Genomic DNA, 16,755 nt, shown 5'->3' on the forward strand with positions numbered 1-16,755 from the left:
CCTCAGTGATTTCCACATTCCTACACCAATATCTACAGAAACCAGTTCCTTTTCACTGAAATAATAATGAAGGAGGATTTTAAAAACTTCTACAACTTCAGGGCAGTTTTTCGTATAACCGAGATTTGACCATTAAATCATCCTTGTTCCCTTTTAAAGAAGCTTTTTAAACCAACTCTTAATGTGCAGGAATGTACTTTTCAAAGGGCGGTTCTCTCAACACCTGATTTACATGAAGGAGCCACTAGCTGGAGCTTACATAATAATCCTAGCAGTTCAAGACATGCTAAGAAGGTGGAGACTCATAATTCTACAAAACATTCTGCTAGGAGCAATGACAGGGAGAAAGCTGAGGCTAGCTTATCTGGTGCTTTGTCCTATGAACTGCCATGTTAACACAGAGCCTGCTCACAAATTAATCCAGTGTTGGACAAGAAAGGTCACCACTGAAAGATAAACTCTCTTTCGATAAAGAGTTGCGAAATTTCTAAGTCATGACTCATTATGACATTTGCCTTAGCATATGGTGTATTCCTCGAAGGGGGATTCAGAGAGCCTCTTCGAGGGGGAAAGGGCATTAGTTAAAGCATGACCAAGTCGGGCAAATAAATGTCACCCGACTCAACTCAGCTCACCCAAATTCAATACATACAAAGAAGGGGTAGAGGGAAAAATGGAGGTTACTTTACTTACCTGTAGCTGGAGGGTCTTTGGGATGTGTGGGCCCTCCGTGAATTTCACACATGGGTATGCTTGCACACAATGCGCACGAGTGGGCAATTCTTTTTGCAAAGCACAGTCCGTTAGTGCTGTGCGGCGGAGAAAGGGTGGGGCGGAGAAAGGGTGGGGCGGAGAAAGGGTGTGGCTTCCCATTCTTATTGCAGTCCAAACAATCCAGAGCAGAGGGGGATGGAGGGCAAGTAGTGGAATACATATGGGGACCACCCTTTTCAAAGAATCTTCATTTACAGGTAAGTCACCTCCACGTCTTTTTCGAGTGATGGTCCCTATGTGTATCTCACATGTGGGATATTTAGACGGAGCAATCAAACAGGAGGCAAGTACGAGGATACAGAAGTGATAACTGACTGTGGTGCTGCTGTCCCCAAAGCTGGATCCGCATTGGATACCCAGACTGGGGCCTAATGTCTCATAAAGGCATGCAGAGAGCACCCCCTAGCTGCCCTACTCACCTCTGGTAAAAGTACGTGAGGCTGAGGGATTTGGGTTATTTTAGTCTGCAGAGGAGAAGAGTGAGGGGGGATTTGATAGCAGCCTTCAACTCCCTGAAGGAAGGTTCCAAAGAGGAAAGAGAGAGGCTGTTCTCAGAAGTGACAGATGGCAGAACATGGAACAATGGTCTCAGGTTACAGTGGGGGAGGTCTAGGTTGGATATTAGGAAAAACTATGTCATTAGGAGGGTGGTGAAGCACTGGAATGGGTTACCTAGGGAGGTGGTGGAATCTCCACTCTTAGAGGTTTTCAAGTCCAGACTTGATAAAGTCCTGTCTGGGTTGATTTAGTTGGGGTTGGTCCTGCTTTGGAGAGGGGGCTGGACTTGATGACCATCTGGCTCTCAGCTAATGAATAGATCAGACTCATTATTCTCTCTGTAAGTGGTCTCAGTGCCAGTAGGTGGGACAGTGAACCACACCCAGCAGGTGTGTGGGTTACATACTTTCCCTAGCAAAGGAAGGGCATCCTGAGCTTCAACTTTCCAGCTGAAATCCAAGACAAACCCCCACTTGTAATGCCGACACAGAGAAGAGAACCTGGGAACCTCAGGAGCACAGTGCATGAGCTTCTACCCATCAGCTAAAAGCTGCTAGCTAAGGCTGTAGACCAGACTCATTGTTCTCTCTAAGTGGACTCGGTGCCACTAGAGCAGTGGTTCTCAAACTTTTTGGCCTGCGGCCCACCGCGCTCAACACAGACCTTTTGGCAGACCACCAGCCAACCACTCATGACAAAACAGGTGCAGAGGGAGGTGGGAGGTGTGGGGTCTGGCTGGGAAGTAGGGTGCAGGAGTAGGCTGAAGGGGGTAACTGAGAGGAAGGGTGTGTGTGTGAAGGGGATGGAGGCGCAGCATCTGGGCATGAGGGGGTGGGGGCACTTACCTGGCTCCATGCCTCCCGCCACTCCCAAGCCCCCCTTCCTGCTGCTCCCATTGGCTGTGATTCTGACCAATGGGAGCAGCAGGGAAAGCCTCCAGGCAAGCGGCTTCCTGTGCTGCCTTTCCTCCGGCCAGGGGAAGGGGAAGTGCAGAGCTGCTTCCTTCCTCCGCAAGCTGGGCCTAGCCTGCAAGGCTCACCCCCCTCCTCCCTGCAGCAGGAAGCCAGCACTGATGCTCCAGCCTCACAGTGGAGGCAAGGGGCTGGTGCACTGATGCAGGCTCCCTGCTGTGTGTGTGTGTGGGGGGGGGGAGCCCCGAACCTGTGGCCCACCTACAAGATGGTCACGGACACCTAGTGATCCACAGACCACACTTTGAGAACCACTGCACTACATGGATAGTACGCTACACCCAGAAGGTGTGTGGGTTACACCCTCACACCTTTAGAAAGTAAACTCAAGGTAGCTGAAAACAAAGGGTAATACAACCGGAGATCCAGCTTAGAAAGTCTCTAGGGAAACATTGGCCCACACCACTTGTGATATATCCTCAGTTTGGAGCACGAGGAGCACTATGGCACACATATGGGCTAGTGGACATTGCTTGTAAGAAAATTCCAGAGTCAGGCACATGGTGTGCATGCGTACCCACATAGGGACCAACACACGAAGAAGCACTAAAAGATTTAGCCATAAGATTACTCTTACGTGGGAAATTTGCATGATATAGGAATTAGTATCAATCCATTTAAGGCTTTTGGGTACTGTGGAAATAAATTACACCTGATGACACTTGGAAGCACTATTAAAGTGCATAATATTTCCAAACAAGATGAGCTATTTACACAGGTATAAAACAGTTGTTATATAGATACAGCCATTCTACATTTAACATTAGGCAAAATATATTTTCCTGACGCAGCTGAGAAACTTGCTTAGTTAAAAACTAAGAGTTCAAAATCTATGAAAAAGCAATAAAACAGAGTGAAACCCTCACATTTCAACTCAATTAAGGGTCTGATCTAAAGCCCACTGAAGTAACTGAAAAGACTATGTATCTATCCAGGTATTTGTATGGTCCTCACCAATGAAGCATGAGAACCCGAATACCAATACTCCATCTTATCAGGTTGTCATTGACTCCAGTGGGATTTGGATCAAGTCCAGGTGCCTCTCACCCTGTCCTTACGGGTTAAAGCAAAGTCAATCAAAAATAGTGGAATCAAGTAAAGGGCTAAAGTGAAGTTCCATAGCCGAGACATGCAGGCCTGCTTTTGTGCACCATTCAATAGGTGAGGTATATCAGTTTTTGTTTCCCCCAAAGGAATGAAAGGCTATACAAACCTGGGCTCTTAAACTGATCCGGGCTGGGAAGGTGGTGGAGGGGGGAGTTACTCGCTGAAGCAGCGTGCTCACTACGAAGCATCTGAGCCACTCGAGGCCCCATGGAACCATAGTCCGCGTACGATAACGGGGCCCGTTGGTCACCGGGCGAAGAATAGAAACCATAATCGGGGATCCCTGGAGATACAGTGACTCTATCATTGTGGATACTGGATTCTTTCTTATATTAGTCTTTTCAATGTTAAATACTGTGCTTTTCCTTTTTTTTTTTACAGTTATAAATACAAGAAACTGAAAAGTAAAAACTAAAATTGGAAGAAGAATTGTGCAAAATTTGATTAGAGGAACTCAAGGCTACTTATTGCAGTCAGGGCATGAGGAAACAAAGAAAACCTCCATTTTAGGGAAACCACCAGATGAGTTCTTTTCCCACAATACATTCGAATGAAATACAGTGCCCCAGTTATTACAGGAAGAAATACATTGCATATAGAGAGGAGTAGTTGAAAGGAGAAGTGAGCCAACCAGAACTACCTCAGCTGTAATTTATCCATGTAAGTTTCCATTCGCTCCCATTAGAAATACATGTGCATAGAAATCTGCATACTGTGTGTGTGTGCGAATGTGTGTGTGTGAACACACCCATCCCAAAGCATGCATCTGTCTCTTCTGAGCAATGAACTAATATCTACCCCCTTTTTGATCTAATGACCAACAATCAGAGCAAGAGTCAGCTCTCAGTTCCACCAGTGTAAATCCAGAACAACAGCTAATGTCAGTGGAGTTGATTTGCATTCACACTGGGACAGCTGAAAGCAGAATCTGGCCAGTACACATTCAGCACCAGTCTCACATTAATAGATGTGCTATCCAAAAAGCTGACTCTGGGTACATCTCTACTGCAACACTATTTTGAAATAACTAGCGCTAGTCCGAAATAACTTACTCCATGTCTACACGGCAGGCAGTTATTTTGAGATAGTGTCAAAATACTGTCAAGCTGGAAGACTTCTTACTCCGACTCCTGGAACCCTCATTGCAGAAGGAGTAAGGGAAGTCGGAGGAAGAGTGCTCTATTTTGAAATAAGTGCTGTGTAGACGCTCCCTAATTCGAAATAAGATACGCAATTGACATAGCTCAACTTGGGTAGCTTATTTCGAGTTAAGCTCTGCAGTGTAAACACACCCTTCTGTTACCTGGGGTGCCACGCAAGGAGCAGAGAGCGAGTTAAGTTTAAAGAACAGAAGTAACAAAACATTCCTATGTAAACACCTCCTGTACATATTTTACAAATCAGGTTACAAGTTCCTTCCTTCAAGCTGAGGAGTTTTGAGACCTTTTAAAAATAACAGTACTAAAAAATAATTAAAAGGAGGAAATGATTGTTTACTTTTTGCATTACAAAGCACAAGCTGCCACTCGCAGAAAACATTTCCATCACCTGCAAACCTGCTGCTCTTCCACAATTATAATTGGTTTCAAACTAAAAAACCAAAGCAGGCCTCAGCTTGTGGTTACAATAACAGGCGAAGAAAATGTAGGGGGAACACAACAGGAAAGCAAAGAAATTACATTACATTTAACATCTACTGTCTCATCGGCTGCCGAGCAGAAGAGGCCCCTTGATATCAGGGTATGCCTACCCTGCAGTCTGGAGGTGTCATCTCTAGATCAAAGCCAGCTTGAGTGCCAAAAAGCTCTGAAGCCAGGACTGTATGGGAAGCTGCAAGGGCTTGCCCTGTCTACCCAGAACCCTGAGTACATGCTAGATCATATTTGATCAAGCTAGATTAAAGCAAACTTGGGTACAACTGCAAATGCTGCAGAAATGTCTCCTGATTGTAGCACAGACATCTGCCGGGTTGGCTAATTAAAGGCTGGCTCCAGCAGCAAAGTCAAGCCAGGGTACGCCGAAAAGCAGCTAAGGGCTTTCATGCTGAGAATGAAAAGGTGTGGGCAGCTGGGGAGGGAGCTGCCTGGGAAATTACTTCCTTCCTCCCCTCCCCTCTCTTTTTATAACCTAGTTCTTCCTTGGCCGAAATTTCCTTCTGATTTCACGCCAAGCATTTTCCAATGGTTCTTTCTCACCCGACGCCTGTCATTTCCAATCAACTTTCTTTTCTGCAAGTTCCTCTCCGGTCTTGCTTTATCCTATTAACCCTGGAGGTTGCTTTCTGCACAGCCATGCTCCCTGACAACTTGTTGATCTAGCTTTCTAATGTCTGGATGATTCCCCCTCTCCCCGTTCCTATCAGGCAGCCACGCACAATTTGGCAGACACTACCACCATTAGTGTTTATGATAATAATGACACGTGCTTGAAAGCAGCAGGAAATTTTCAATATAACTATCATTAAGACAAACCGCTTTAAATCAAAGCCATTACCCGCTACTGAGACTTAAAGCTCACAAGATTAGGCCGTTTTTTATCTTTATGAAAAATTCATGTAACATGCTGCAAACACATCTCCCTGCTCGAAGGAGTAAATGACACAACAACATTTACTGCTGCCGATACAGATGAAAGTAGATACTGGAGTGGCACATCAGGGAGAAGAGTTCAGCAAGGAACTCTGCTACCCCAGGAGCTGGGCATAAATGAAATGGAAGAGGAAATGTGACAGCCGCAATGTTCAAGCATCACATTCCCAGAGACAATGGGCCACCGTTTTAAGATGTTACAGCTTGACTGTTAGTCTCTTAAAATAACATGTCGGACGCGTTTATGGTTTGAGGGCGGGATCCAACCTACAAAACTGGGTTCTGGGGCAGAGCTTTCCCAGTTTTGGAGGGGCATTTGAATTGAGGGTTCCTATGAATATTTTCATCCGAAGTTCTGATTGTGCTCCAGCTCTGGTTTTCTTAGGTGCTTGTATAGAGAGTTAGGCTAGAACTGTAGAATCGTAGAATGCTTAGAACTGGAAGGGACCTAGAGAGGTCAAGTCCAGTCCCCTGCCCTCATGGCAGGACCAAGCACTGTCTAGATCAGTGTTTCTCAACTTTTTTTTTTTTTTATAATGTATCCCTTTAAAAAAAATTATAAGTACCCCCAGTACCTACAGTTTTCAGACACACACATTTTTTCTCAACCATTGCAACACACTTGTTTAAACAACTTAATCGTAGCCGGGTAGGTAATGAAATTTTTGAGTGTAAAAAGTACAAAAATAATAAAGCGCTGTAAAACTTAACACAAAAATTCAGTTTTCTCCAAATTTCAGTTATGTTGATGTACCCCCCAGACTCCTCTCGAGTACCCCTAAGGATAGCTGTACCACTGGTTGAGAACACTGGTCTAGATCATCCCTGACAGGTATCTGTCTAACCTGCTCTTGAATATCTCCAGAGATGGAGATTCCATCCTCCCTACCTCCAACCACCCTGGGCAATTTATTCCAGTATTTAACCACCCTGACAGTTAGGAAATTTTTCCTAATGTCCAACCTAAACCTCCCTTGCTGCAGTTTAAGCCCATTGCTTCTTGTCCTATCCTCAGAGGCCAAGGAGAACAATTTGTCTCCCTCCTTCTTGTGATACCCTTTTAGATACCAGAAAACCACTATCGTGTCTCCTCTCAGTCTTCTCTTTTCCAAACTAAACAAGCCCAGTTCCTTCAGCCTTCCCTGATAGCTCATGTTTTCTAGACCTTTAATCATTTTTGTTGCTCTACTCTAGACCCTCTCCAATTTTTCCACATCTTTCTTGAAATGTGGTGCCCCAAACTGGACACAATACTCCAATTAAGGCCTCATCAGCACAGAGCAGAACGGAAGAATGACTTCTCATGTCTTGGTCACAACACTCCTGTTAATGCATCCCAGAATCATGTTTGCTTTTTTAGCAACACTGTCACACTGCTGGCTCAGATTTAGTTGGTGGTTCACTATGACCTCTAGATCCGTTTCAGTTGTACTCCTTCCTAGACAGTCACTTCCCATTCTGTATGTGTGAAATGGATTGTTCCTTCCTAAGTGGAGTATTTTGCATTTGTCCTTATTTCACTTCATCCTGTTTACCTCAGACCATTTCTCTTGTTTGTCCAGATCATTCAGATTTTTGACTCTATCCTCCAAAGCACTTGCAACCTGTCCTAGCTTGGTATCATCTGCAAACTTAACAAGATAATATAAGATTATAATAGAGGCATACACATACATGGCCTATATTTTCAAGTGTAACTAAGGTGCCTCCATTTGTAATTGACCAATTAGACAGACCATAAAAGAACTTGATTTTCAGAAATTGCTGAGATCTGCTCTCTGAAAATCATGTTCCTCTAGTGGTTTTCAGAGAGCAGATCTCAAGCTGCGCACCTAAAACCATTAGTCACTTCAGATAGCCTGCACGCACGACCCTACACGCTCTAGGATGTCAATGAGTAGTTGACTGTATGATTAACCGATAAGCCTAGGGTTATCAGTGAATCTTGTTCCCCCACCCCCTGTTGCTTCTGTATCAGATGCAACGGGACGTGGGGGAGGGCTGGGAGAGGCACGAGCCGGTGCTGGCGGGAACCGGTTTAAAAGCTGGTTCCCCCCAGCACTGGCTCTTCAGTGTCACTTGCCCCCCGGGGTGGCAGGGGAGGCTGTTGCAAAGCAGCCTCATTCCACGGCAGGCTTGAACTCCTCGTGGACAGAGGCTGCTCTGCATGCCACTGGGACCCCCCATGAACAGGGGCTACTGTCGGACTAGCCTCTGTCCACGGCCAGCTTGGGACACCATGGGCAGAGGCTTCTTTGCAGCAGCAGCTCGTCTGCTCCCCCGCCCTCATGCACCACCCTCCCGCAGCAGCCCCTGTCCACGGGGAGCTTGGAACCCCTGTGGACAGGGGCTGCTGTCCCTTCGTGCGGGGTGGCAGGGGGCTCCCTGGGAGTGGGGCTGAGAGTGCACTGGCTGCTCCCCCGCCCCCGGGGACTACTGAATAGTGGTGCAACCGATAAGATTCCATGCGGGTACCCGCTATCTAACATCCCTAACACACTCATCTTTGCACATGCAGGTTAATATCCCAAATAGCCCCTAACATTGCGGTAAAGGGATCAGAAGAGAGAGACCATTCCTCTCTCACAAGGAGTAGCTTCCACTCATGAATACTTATATTGTGCTTTCAAGGTGTAAAGAGCGAGGTAGTGGCTGAGAGTCAAGTGCTGCCGCTGGATTTGAAAAGGAGCTGGGCAACGTTGGTAGTTACAGATGCTAAAATAAAAGGTAAAGAGATTTCATGTGTGAAGACACGAGATGACCACAAGCAGCCATCTGCATTCAGAGATCTTTTGGCCTTCGTCTAACATCAGCTATCTATCACAAGGCTCAGGAACAGAATTTAGCTGAAGGAGCACATGAGCCATTTGCATCTGTCGTGTGTTGGTCAGTAGTCAATATGCAAGTGTAACCTACACACTTAGTGGGTGTGGTTCACTTGTAACCATCACCTAGGATGTCTGGAGCTTAGTGCAGGAGTCCCTACAGCTTGAGCTATAAAGCCAGCTGCCTCTCAGCTCAGGCTGTAGAGCTCTCTCATGCTCATCTCTCACTGTCAGTGGTCTAAGTGCCACTACATGGGACAGTGAGCCACATCCACTAGGTGTGTGGATTACACAAGCACTTTAGAGAAAGGTGAAATGAAAACACTATCCACCTGGCTGATTGGGCAGTACTGGCTGAGTGAGGGGTGAGGCAGAGGCCTCCTTCCTGACCCCTGTGGTAATCAAATGATGTTCTGAAGCATGAGATTTGATTATCACTTATCATGCATGACTGATTGTATCATTATCCAGACCCTTTACAAATGTGGCTACAATATTTGATTACAATACGACTTCTCATTCTGTACCTTTAGAGCCCCATGCAAACATGAACTAATCAGTCCCCATGACCTTCACGTATTGTTCTCCATTTTACAGGTGAGTAAAGACAGGCTAACGGTGTGATTTTCAGAGGTGGTGTGCTCTGAGCTCCCATCTATGTTCATGGGAGAGAAAGCCTGGTTTTCAGAGGTTCTAGATTCCCACGCGTGACTAGCCAAGGTCACACAGGCAAATCAGTGGCAGAGTCTGAAACAATCCCCTGACACTCTTGGCTCTGGGTCCTGTATTCAGATCCATTAGAAGATACTTCTTCCCAGACCTGCTGCAGTAGCAAACAACCATCACACACTGCTACCAAATCCAAATCCATTTGCTACATATCAACTGCCATGAATAGTTATGTGGCTCGGTACAGTATGTTCTTTTGTGGTCAGGCATTAGAAGCTCTAACTCCTTCTATGTGTATCTTCACACACGGAAGATCACTTTCTGCCAGCGACCCGTTCCTTCTAGACACTTTAGTCCCTGCCTGCAGCACACAGTTCATTTTCCTAAGGACTGAAATGTTTCCGTCAAGCTAAAGTCTTTGGGCTTAATAGGTATCCACGTGAAAATTAATAGTCTGTGATAGATAGACTATAGGGTTGATTAGATGATCTAACAGTTGTTCCTGGCCTTAAACTCTATGAAATTTCAAATTCGGATCAACCATCAAACCAGGGAATCTCTTGACGATAACAAGATTGCTACACATGGGGTCACAACACTATATCCAGAAGCTCACAGGTAACCAGTTGGAAGATGCGTAAGACAAGCCTTTTCAGACAAGCAAATAGTCTGACAAACATACGAATAGATTCCCTTCAATAAACCTACGATGGAGATATACAGGTTGCAAAGCCCATCTATTCAGTCTCTTCTCAGTAGGCTTAAAAGCAAGCATCCTTCTGCAAGTTCCCTACCCAAGACAGGTAACCCCCTCCACTCCCCCGGTTCATAATCAAAAGCCAGCGATATTTTTCTGTCAGCAAGTTCAGTCCTGCCCCAGGAAAAATTAAGCTTTGTTCTGTCTGCCTCCTACGTCACCACCACCGTGGGCGCGACCGTGAGACGTGTGCCGGTCAGGCATGCAATAAGAGTGACATCCTGCTGCCATTCCCCTGCAGCTGTATTGGCCTTACACTCAGCTGTGCATTCAGAAGGCATTAAAGGAGCAGGAACGAGGTCCCATTTGTGTGTTGTTTTCCTATCTTCGGCCACAGGGTAAGAGTTGTTCCCCACTCTGCAATCCCTTTGGAAACAGCTTTGCACACCAGTGTGTTGGAAAGAGAACAGCAAAATGGCAGCTTGCGGCATGGAGGTTACTAGGCTACACCCGAACAATGCATCAGAGGAATGGCATACTTCTAACCCTCTTCCCGTGTCAGGAACAACTTTCAGGCATAGTAATAAGAATTAAAATGGCTCAAATCCACCCCTAATAAGGAGCCAAACCATGCTCAGACACCAGATATAAACTAAACTGGGCCCACCTACATGACAAATACAACTACAGACAGGGCCCAGTTACAACATAATGGCCCTCGACTCTGTGCTAGCACATTTCCTTTGGTGTAGTGGAGGTGGAACTTCACCTGTTGCCTATGCTGGGCTAAAGACAAGCCAACTGAAGTGCAGATACATTGCAAAGCCAAGACCATGCTATGTTATTGGAGAGTCAGGGCACTCGGAAAACAACCCATCCCAGTAACACAGCTGTAGGAGGGGAGTAAATCCATGGTTGCAATAAGAAGAGGTGTTATAAAAGTCTCTCCATAAGCGAAAAACTTAAAACACAACAAATAGTCTGGTAGCACTTTAAAGACTAACAAAACATGTAGATCAGTGTTTCTGAAACTGTGTTCCATGGCACACCGGTGTGCTGCGAGGCAGTCGGAGGTGTGCCGCGGAGAACAACAGACTTCAAAATGGCCGCCCTTAAAGAAGCAGGTGACTTTTTTTTTGTTCAGTAACATTCCCCCAACCCTTTTTCTCCCCCGACCTATTTTTTTTCCTCAACAAAAAATCCTTGGTGTTCCTCATTTAAAAAAATTATTGTTTGGTGTTCCTCAGTCTTAAAAAGTTTAAGAAACACTGATGTAGATGATATCATGAGCTTTCATGGGCACAGCCCACTTCTTCAGATCATGGTACCATCTACATGTTTTGTTAGTCTTTAAAGTGCTACCAGACTATTTGTTGTATTTTAAGTTTTTCCTGTTACAGACTAACTCGGCTACCTCTCTGAAGCTCTCAATAAGCAGTAACTCTACTAGCGGAAACTACTGATGAACACCACTCTAGTTAGCCTGTTTCAAGCCCTAGATTGTATATGGGCTTGTTGGAATGGTGGCGGAGTATTAAAAATACTTGATGTGCACTGATTTGCAAGAAGACCCAAAACACAATCTACTCAAGCCTGTCTCTTCTGAGTCCCGCAATTACGTGCCATGCGAAATAAATACGAGTCTTGGCTTAACTGTAATTTTTTGCAAGCGATCAATATTTATTGCCTAATCACATTTTCCATATTGCAAGTTAATGGTGTCACTCTCGCATGGGGCCAAGGTACTACACAGAGGCCGTGCAAAGCTTCACTTGTAGAAACTGCAATCAGAGAGCCAGCTCTTGTCGCAGCCTTTACAAAAGGATTTCCACTCGAGCAGCTCATCTTTAATCATTATAAAAGCACAGAAGTTTAATCCATTTTTGATGTAAGCGCTAATAGCTTTGTGTCCTTGAAGTTCAAAGTGGTCTTCGTGCATGTCGCTAATTAGCCGAGCAAGCAGCCATTCAGCTCCCTCTCATGTTTCTAATTAGATCCTTAACAACAAACAAATGTCAGCCTTACAAAGGCTGTGCTACATTCTCCTCCATTAGTTAAACAGTTTGGGAGGGATGCAGTTGCCATTTTCATGCCGTTTTCCCCATAGGAACATCTGGCACCCTAGGCCGACACCTCACCTCCCGACCGGATGACATCCTTCTAGCTCCCAGCAAGCACCGAGGCAAGCGGCGTGGATACACGGACTGGTTAGCAGTCCTGCCGGCTCGCAAGGGACTGGCGACCCAAACCTGACTAGGCAGACACGTTGCATGATAAGGGAAAGGGAACCCGCCCACAATGCTCTCTGCTCTGCTGAGACACTTCCCAGGAGCACCTCGGAGCAGAGCACTGCAGCTTTGGCGAGTTCCAATGAAGTAAACAGAGGTATTGGGGATGCTAAAGCCTTGGTTTCACTTCTTTTTTGGTGTGTGTGTGTGTGTGGAGGGGTGAATCTCCCACTACTGGGAGTAAGGCTATGTCTACACAACAGTGTTATTTCAGAATAACGTAGTGTACATCTGCACAGCAAGTCCGTTATTTTGAACTAAATTTGAAATAATGGGCTTCTTACTCCAACTCCTGTAACCCTCATTGTCTGAGGAGCGAGGGAAGTCAGGGGAAGAGTGCTCTATTTTGAAATAACTGCTGTGTAGACAGCGCCAAAAGTCGAAATAAGCAATTTCGACCTAAGCTACGCAGTGAGCATAGTTCAAGTTGTGTAGCTTATTTCGAGTTTAGCCCTGCTGTGTAGATGTCCCCCAACAGGGCTCAGGTGGCTGCCGGCCCACGGTCACTTCTCTTTTCTGAGCAGCGACTGGGGGACAAGTGATACAAATGCCAGTGTGCTCTACACTACAGCTCACAGCATTGCTGCCAGTGCCAGGAGCAGCTCAAAAGAGCCTGTTTTAGCTACAGCCATCAGGTGCAATTGAATAGGGATCCGCCTGTTGGTCAGACCGTATGATACTGTTTTGATGTGGAAACACCCTGCCCCCAATCCAAGGTTGCCACACAGTGCTCTCCGCGTCTCAGGGAAGAGAGGCACTCTGGGAAGCAGCAGCCCAGAAAGCTTTCTGTGTTTATGTTTTGTGTTTGTTTCCAAGGAGCAGCACAAGTAAAGGAAGGAATGGGGTCTCCACCCCAGCAGACACAAAAGCCTCTAAAGCGGACTAGACAGCCCCATTGTAAACACCGGGCTTCACTTTGCCAAAGGTTCGGAGCACACATCTAGCCACATCATCCCCAAATTATTTAATTACTGTCCATACTCTACGCCAAAATAGCTCCTCAGCACTCACTCTCAGGTCTGATCAGTTAAACCAAAGCAGACTAATAAAATAAAACAAATAAATCAATAAATAATAATAAAACATGATGTATGTGAATACGTTCTGACTTTTCAGTCATTTTGCAGAGAGGAGCCAATCTCACAGTACAGTATTGGAATTTAAAGTGAATTTAAAAATCTAATGTATTGTAACTCTTTAGATACTTTACGCCAAATGTACAAGACTGTTTTCTTTCACTTCTTCTGAACCTTCGCTACTCTCCTCCTTCCCACCCCTGCTTCGGTTCATTGTAATGCCTTTACATTTCAAAGGAAATGTATTTAGGGTTTTTGTTTGTTTAGGTTGTAAACGTTTGGGGGAAAAGATCATCTCTGTGTTTGTACAGCACCTAGCACCAGGCCCACCTACAGGGGTGGGCGGCAAAAGGGCAAAGGCCCCGGGGACAGGTGATTCAGAGGAGCCTGGGGCTCTGGCCACTGATGGGCCCTTTAAATCACCTCTGGAGCTCTGGGTGGCATGCTTTACATGGTACTGGGAGGGATGGGGGAGGCACACTCTGAGCAGTGCTGAGGGACAGCTTCCTAGCCCTGCCCTTTCTGCTTGAGGCCTTGCCCCTTCCAGATGTGTGGTGCAGCCCCCCCTCCTTCTCCAGGTGCCCACAGAGATTGTCGGTCGCCTGCCTTGCACAAGAGGATCCTTGCACATGACCCCTAATATTGACATTACTGTAATACAAGATAATGTCTTCCTCTCCTTTTAACATACTACCGTGAAGCATTTATCACGAAATAAGCCAAGTGGCTTTCAAGCCTTTGGATTCAGAGCTGGCATTTTCAAATATGCATAACTGGGTTATGTACCAACTTCTTTTAAAAGTAACTTCCTTTGAGAGCCTTTGCAAACCTCAGGCCAGGTTCCTCTCTTGTAGCTCCCAAATTATCACTCAATGCTCCCTCAATCTCTATGCTCTTTTAAAGTTGCTGATTCAGGCCTTGTCTACACTACATGGAAGACTGCCGCTGCTGCCATTGATTTTCCGGAGTTCGATTTAACGAGTCTAGTTAAGACTCGCTAAATCGAACTTAGAGGGGGCCTCCGCTGGTATTCAGTACTCCTGTTTTTGCAAGGAGAATGGGAGGCTGATGGGAACACTTGCTCCTGTCAGCCTCCCGCTGTGGGGACACCGCCAAGCTCTGCTAAAGGTACGCTACATAGCTGGAGCTGCCAAATTTAGTTTATGTAGGCTGTAAACCTGGTCTTTGACTCGGATCTTGCAAATGCTTTAGACGGTGGCTGTGGATCGTCCCACTGACTATACTCAGTAGAGCTACCCTGGGATGTCAAGTGAAACATGCAAATGTTGGTAGCACCAGGATCTCCAGCTGAATCCTATGATGTGCTAAGACCCCTGAATTCCTATCAGTTTCAAGGGTGGTTGAGAATGCTCACTAAAGTGCAGGACATAATTTGAGGGGAAAGTCCTAACAGACTCGGACCATACCTGCCTCTGTCTCTTCTTAGCCTTTACAGTCCCCCCCTACCAAGAGGCAAATGGGGAACATTTTACCTGTGATCTTGCTCTCACATGTAATGATTTACTAATAATTCTGCTATTTAAAGTGAGGAAGGAGCAAACCTCTTTGGCATGATCACCTCTTATTGGATAATAAGAAATCTGTCGCTACTCATACCATGGGCAACCGCATTTGCATTAATTGTTTATCACAGCCTGGACAGACCTTTTATTAATATTAATGAGTAACTGGGAACAAAGGGCCCCTTTATTTTTAGCCTACTCTAATTGCGTAGTAATTACTCATCTACAAAACAAATGAGCCGAACTCCATTGCCATGGCAACAGAAACTTCGGCCTCCCACTGTAACACATTAACTGGCTATCATTTCTGTTAATTTTAAATTGAAGCCTTTTGTACAATAACAGGCAGTGGAAGAGCCAAATTAAAACAAAACTGGGACTTTATTTTACTGAATATTTTAATTCACAGTCATAATTGACATTCTGCTCTGAAAGCATCCCCTTCATACAAAGTGTGTACACACACCCCCCCCCCCCCCCCATGGATCATTATACGGAAACATGCGGGAGGATTGTACAGAAAAGGGAAAGGAAGTTAAAAAAACCCAACCTTATTCTATGGAATAGCTTCTCCGGGAGTTTATATATGACACAGATATTAAACTGATTAGAATTAACTAGCCAAACATGTATCTGACATCAAGCAATGATGAGCGAGGCAACTGCGCTGATATATATATATATATATATATATAAAACCCTCATTCCAAGAGAGAAGCTAAAAGGAATCAATCCATCCAACTCAGCCAGAGGTTCTGAAACTCCTTCATAGTGCGGCCTGCATTTTAACTGAGAATTCGTCTCTTGGAACCCAGCCCCTTCTATTCACGTCTGCATTTGTTTCTGTGGAAAAGTAACATTACACAAATATTTCAGGCTTCCCCCTTTCATGCTATTCTGCAACTGGAAGTAAGGAGAAACCAGCATCGTCTGATCAGAGTAGGAATCCCATTTTGCCCTTAGATGGTGCACGTTTTCCAGGCGAGTTGCTCACACAGTATTTTGCCCATGGTACCATAGGTCCTAACTGCAGTTTTCTATAAGCAAAAAAACAAAACAAAACAAACAAAAACCAGCGAGGGGCCTTCTGTTGTCTGAACAATTATACCTAAAGAAGATAGAGCACCCTGATGTTCTAGCCTTACAATACTTAGAAGTTGCCGATCTGTTCCATGTGAATGCTGCCATTGGCATTTGAAGACCTATCAATCTACAGGCATAGCGTAAGAGCAAAATATCAGCGGTGACCACCTAGGAGCTATCATGAGACCACTGTTAAGGCAATCACTGTTTTCAGTGACACTTAAGGTACAGCCCTTAGGGAAGAGTTAATGGAGACCTAAATAGATCTGTAAATAAAAACTGAAACCAGTGGAGTGAAAGTCAGGGTGTTACAAAAATCCATTGTGTTCATGTGGCACTTTCTCTCAAGGTGCTTTGACTATGCTAATTGTATCTCACCCCACTCTATATTCCTCACATCGTACAGAGAGGGAAACTGAGGTACAGAAAGCTGAAGTGACTTGTACACAGTCACGTGCTGATTCAGAGGAGTGATGGGTTCTGAATCTTTGCCATAATTACCAGAAAAAAACTCCTCAAATGAAAACACTTAAAAAAAAAAAGTCTTGCAGCACCTTAAAGACTGAGGGTACGTCTAGACTACCGCGTTTTGTCGACGGAATTTTTGTCGACAGATACTGTTGACAAAACTTCCGTCGACAAAGAGCGTCCAGACA

General features: G+C 45.3%; 1 protein-coding gene across 25 annotated transcripts in view; it reads right to left on the bottom strand.

Annotated features, from left to right (window-relative positions):
* The window catches only part of MSI2 (musashi RNA binding protein 2), a 470,472-nt gene that overhangs the window by 27,037 nt on the left and 426,680 nt on the right, over window positions 1-16,755 (bottom strand). For 14 of the 25 annotated variants that reach the window (XM_075904806.1, XM_075904818.1, XM_014581337.3 and 11 more), the window contains one exon: window positions 3,457-3,633. The exons of the other annotated variants lie outside the window; for them this stretch is intronic. In XM_075904806.1, coding sequence (XP_075760921.1) covers window positions 3,457-3,633 — 177 coding nt within the window. The remainder of the gene's footprint in view (window positions 1-3,456; window positions 3,634-16,755) is intronic. 25 annotated transcript variants of the gene reach the window in all.

This window comes from Pelodiscus sinensis, chromosome 21 (genome assembly GCF_049634645.1).
Source record: "Pelodiscus sinensis isolate JC-2024 chromosome 21, ASM4963464v1, whole genome shotgun sequence".
In the NCBI taxonomy this organism is placed as follows: domain Eukaryota; kingdom Metazoa; phylum Chordata; order Testudines; family Trionychidae; genus Pelodiscus; species Pelodiscus sinensis.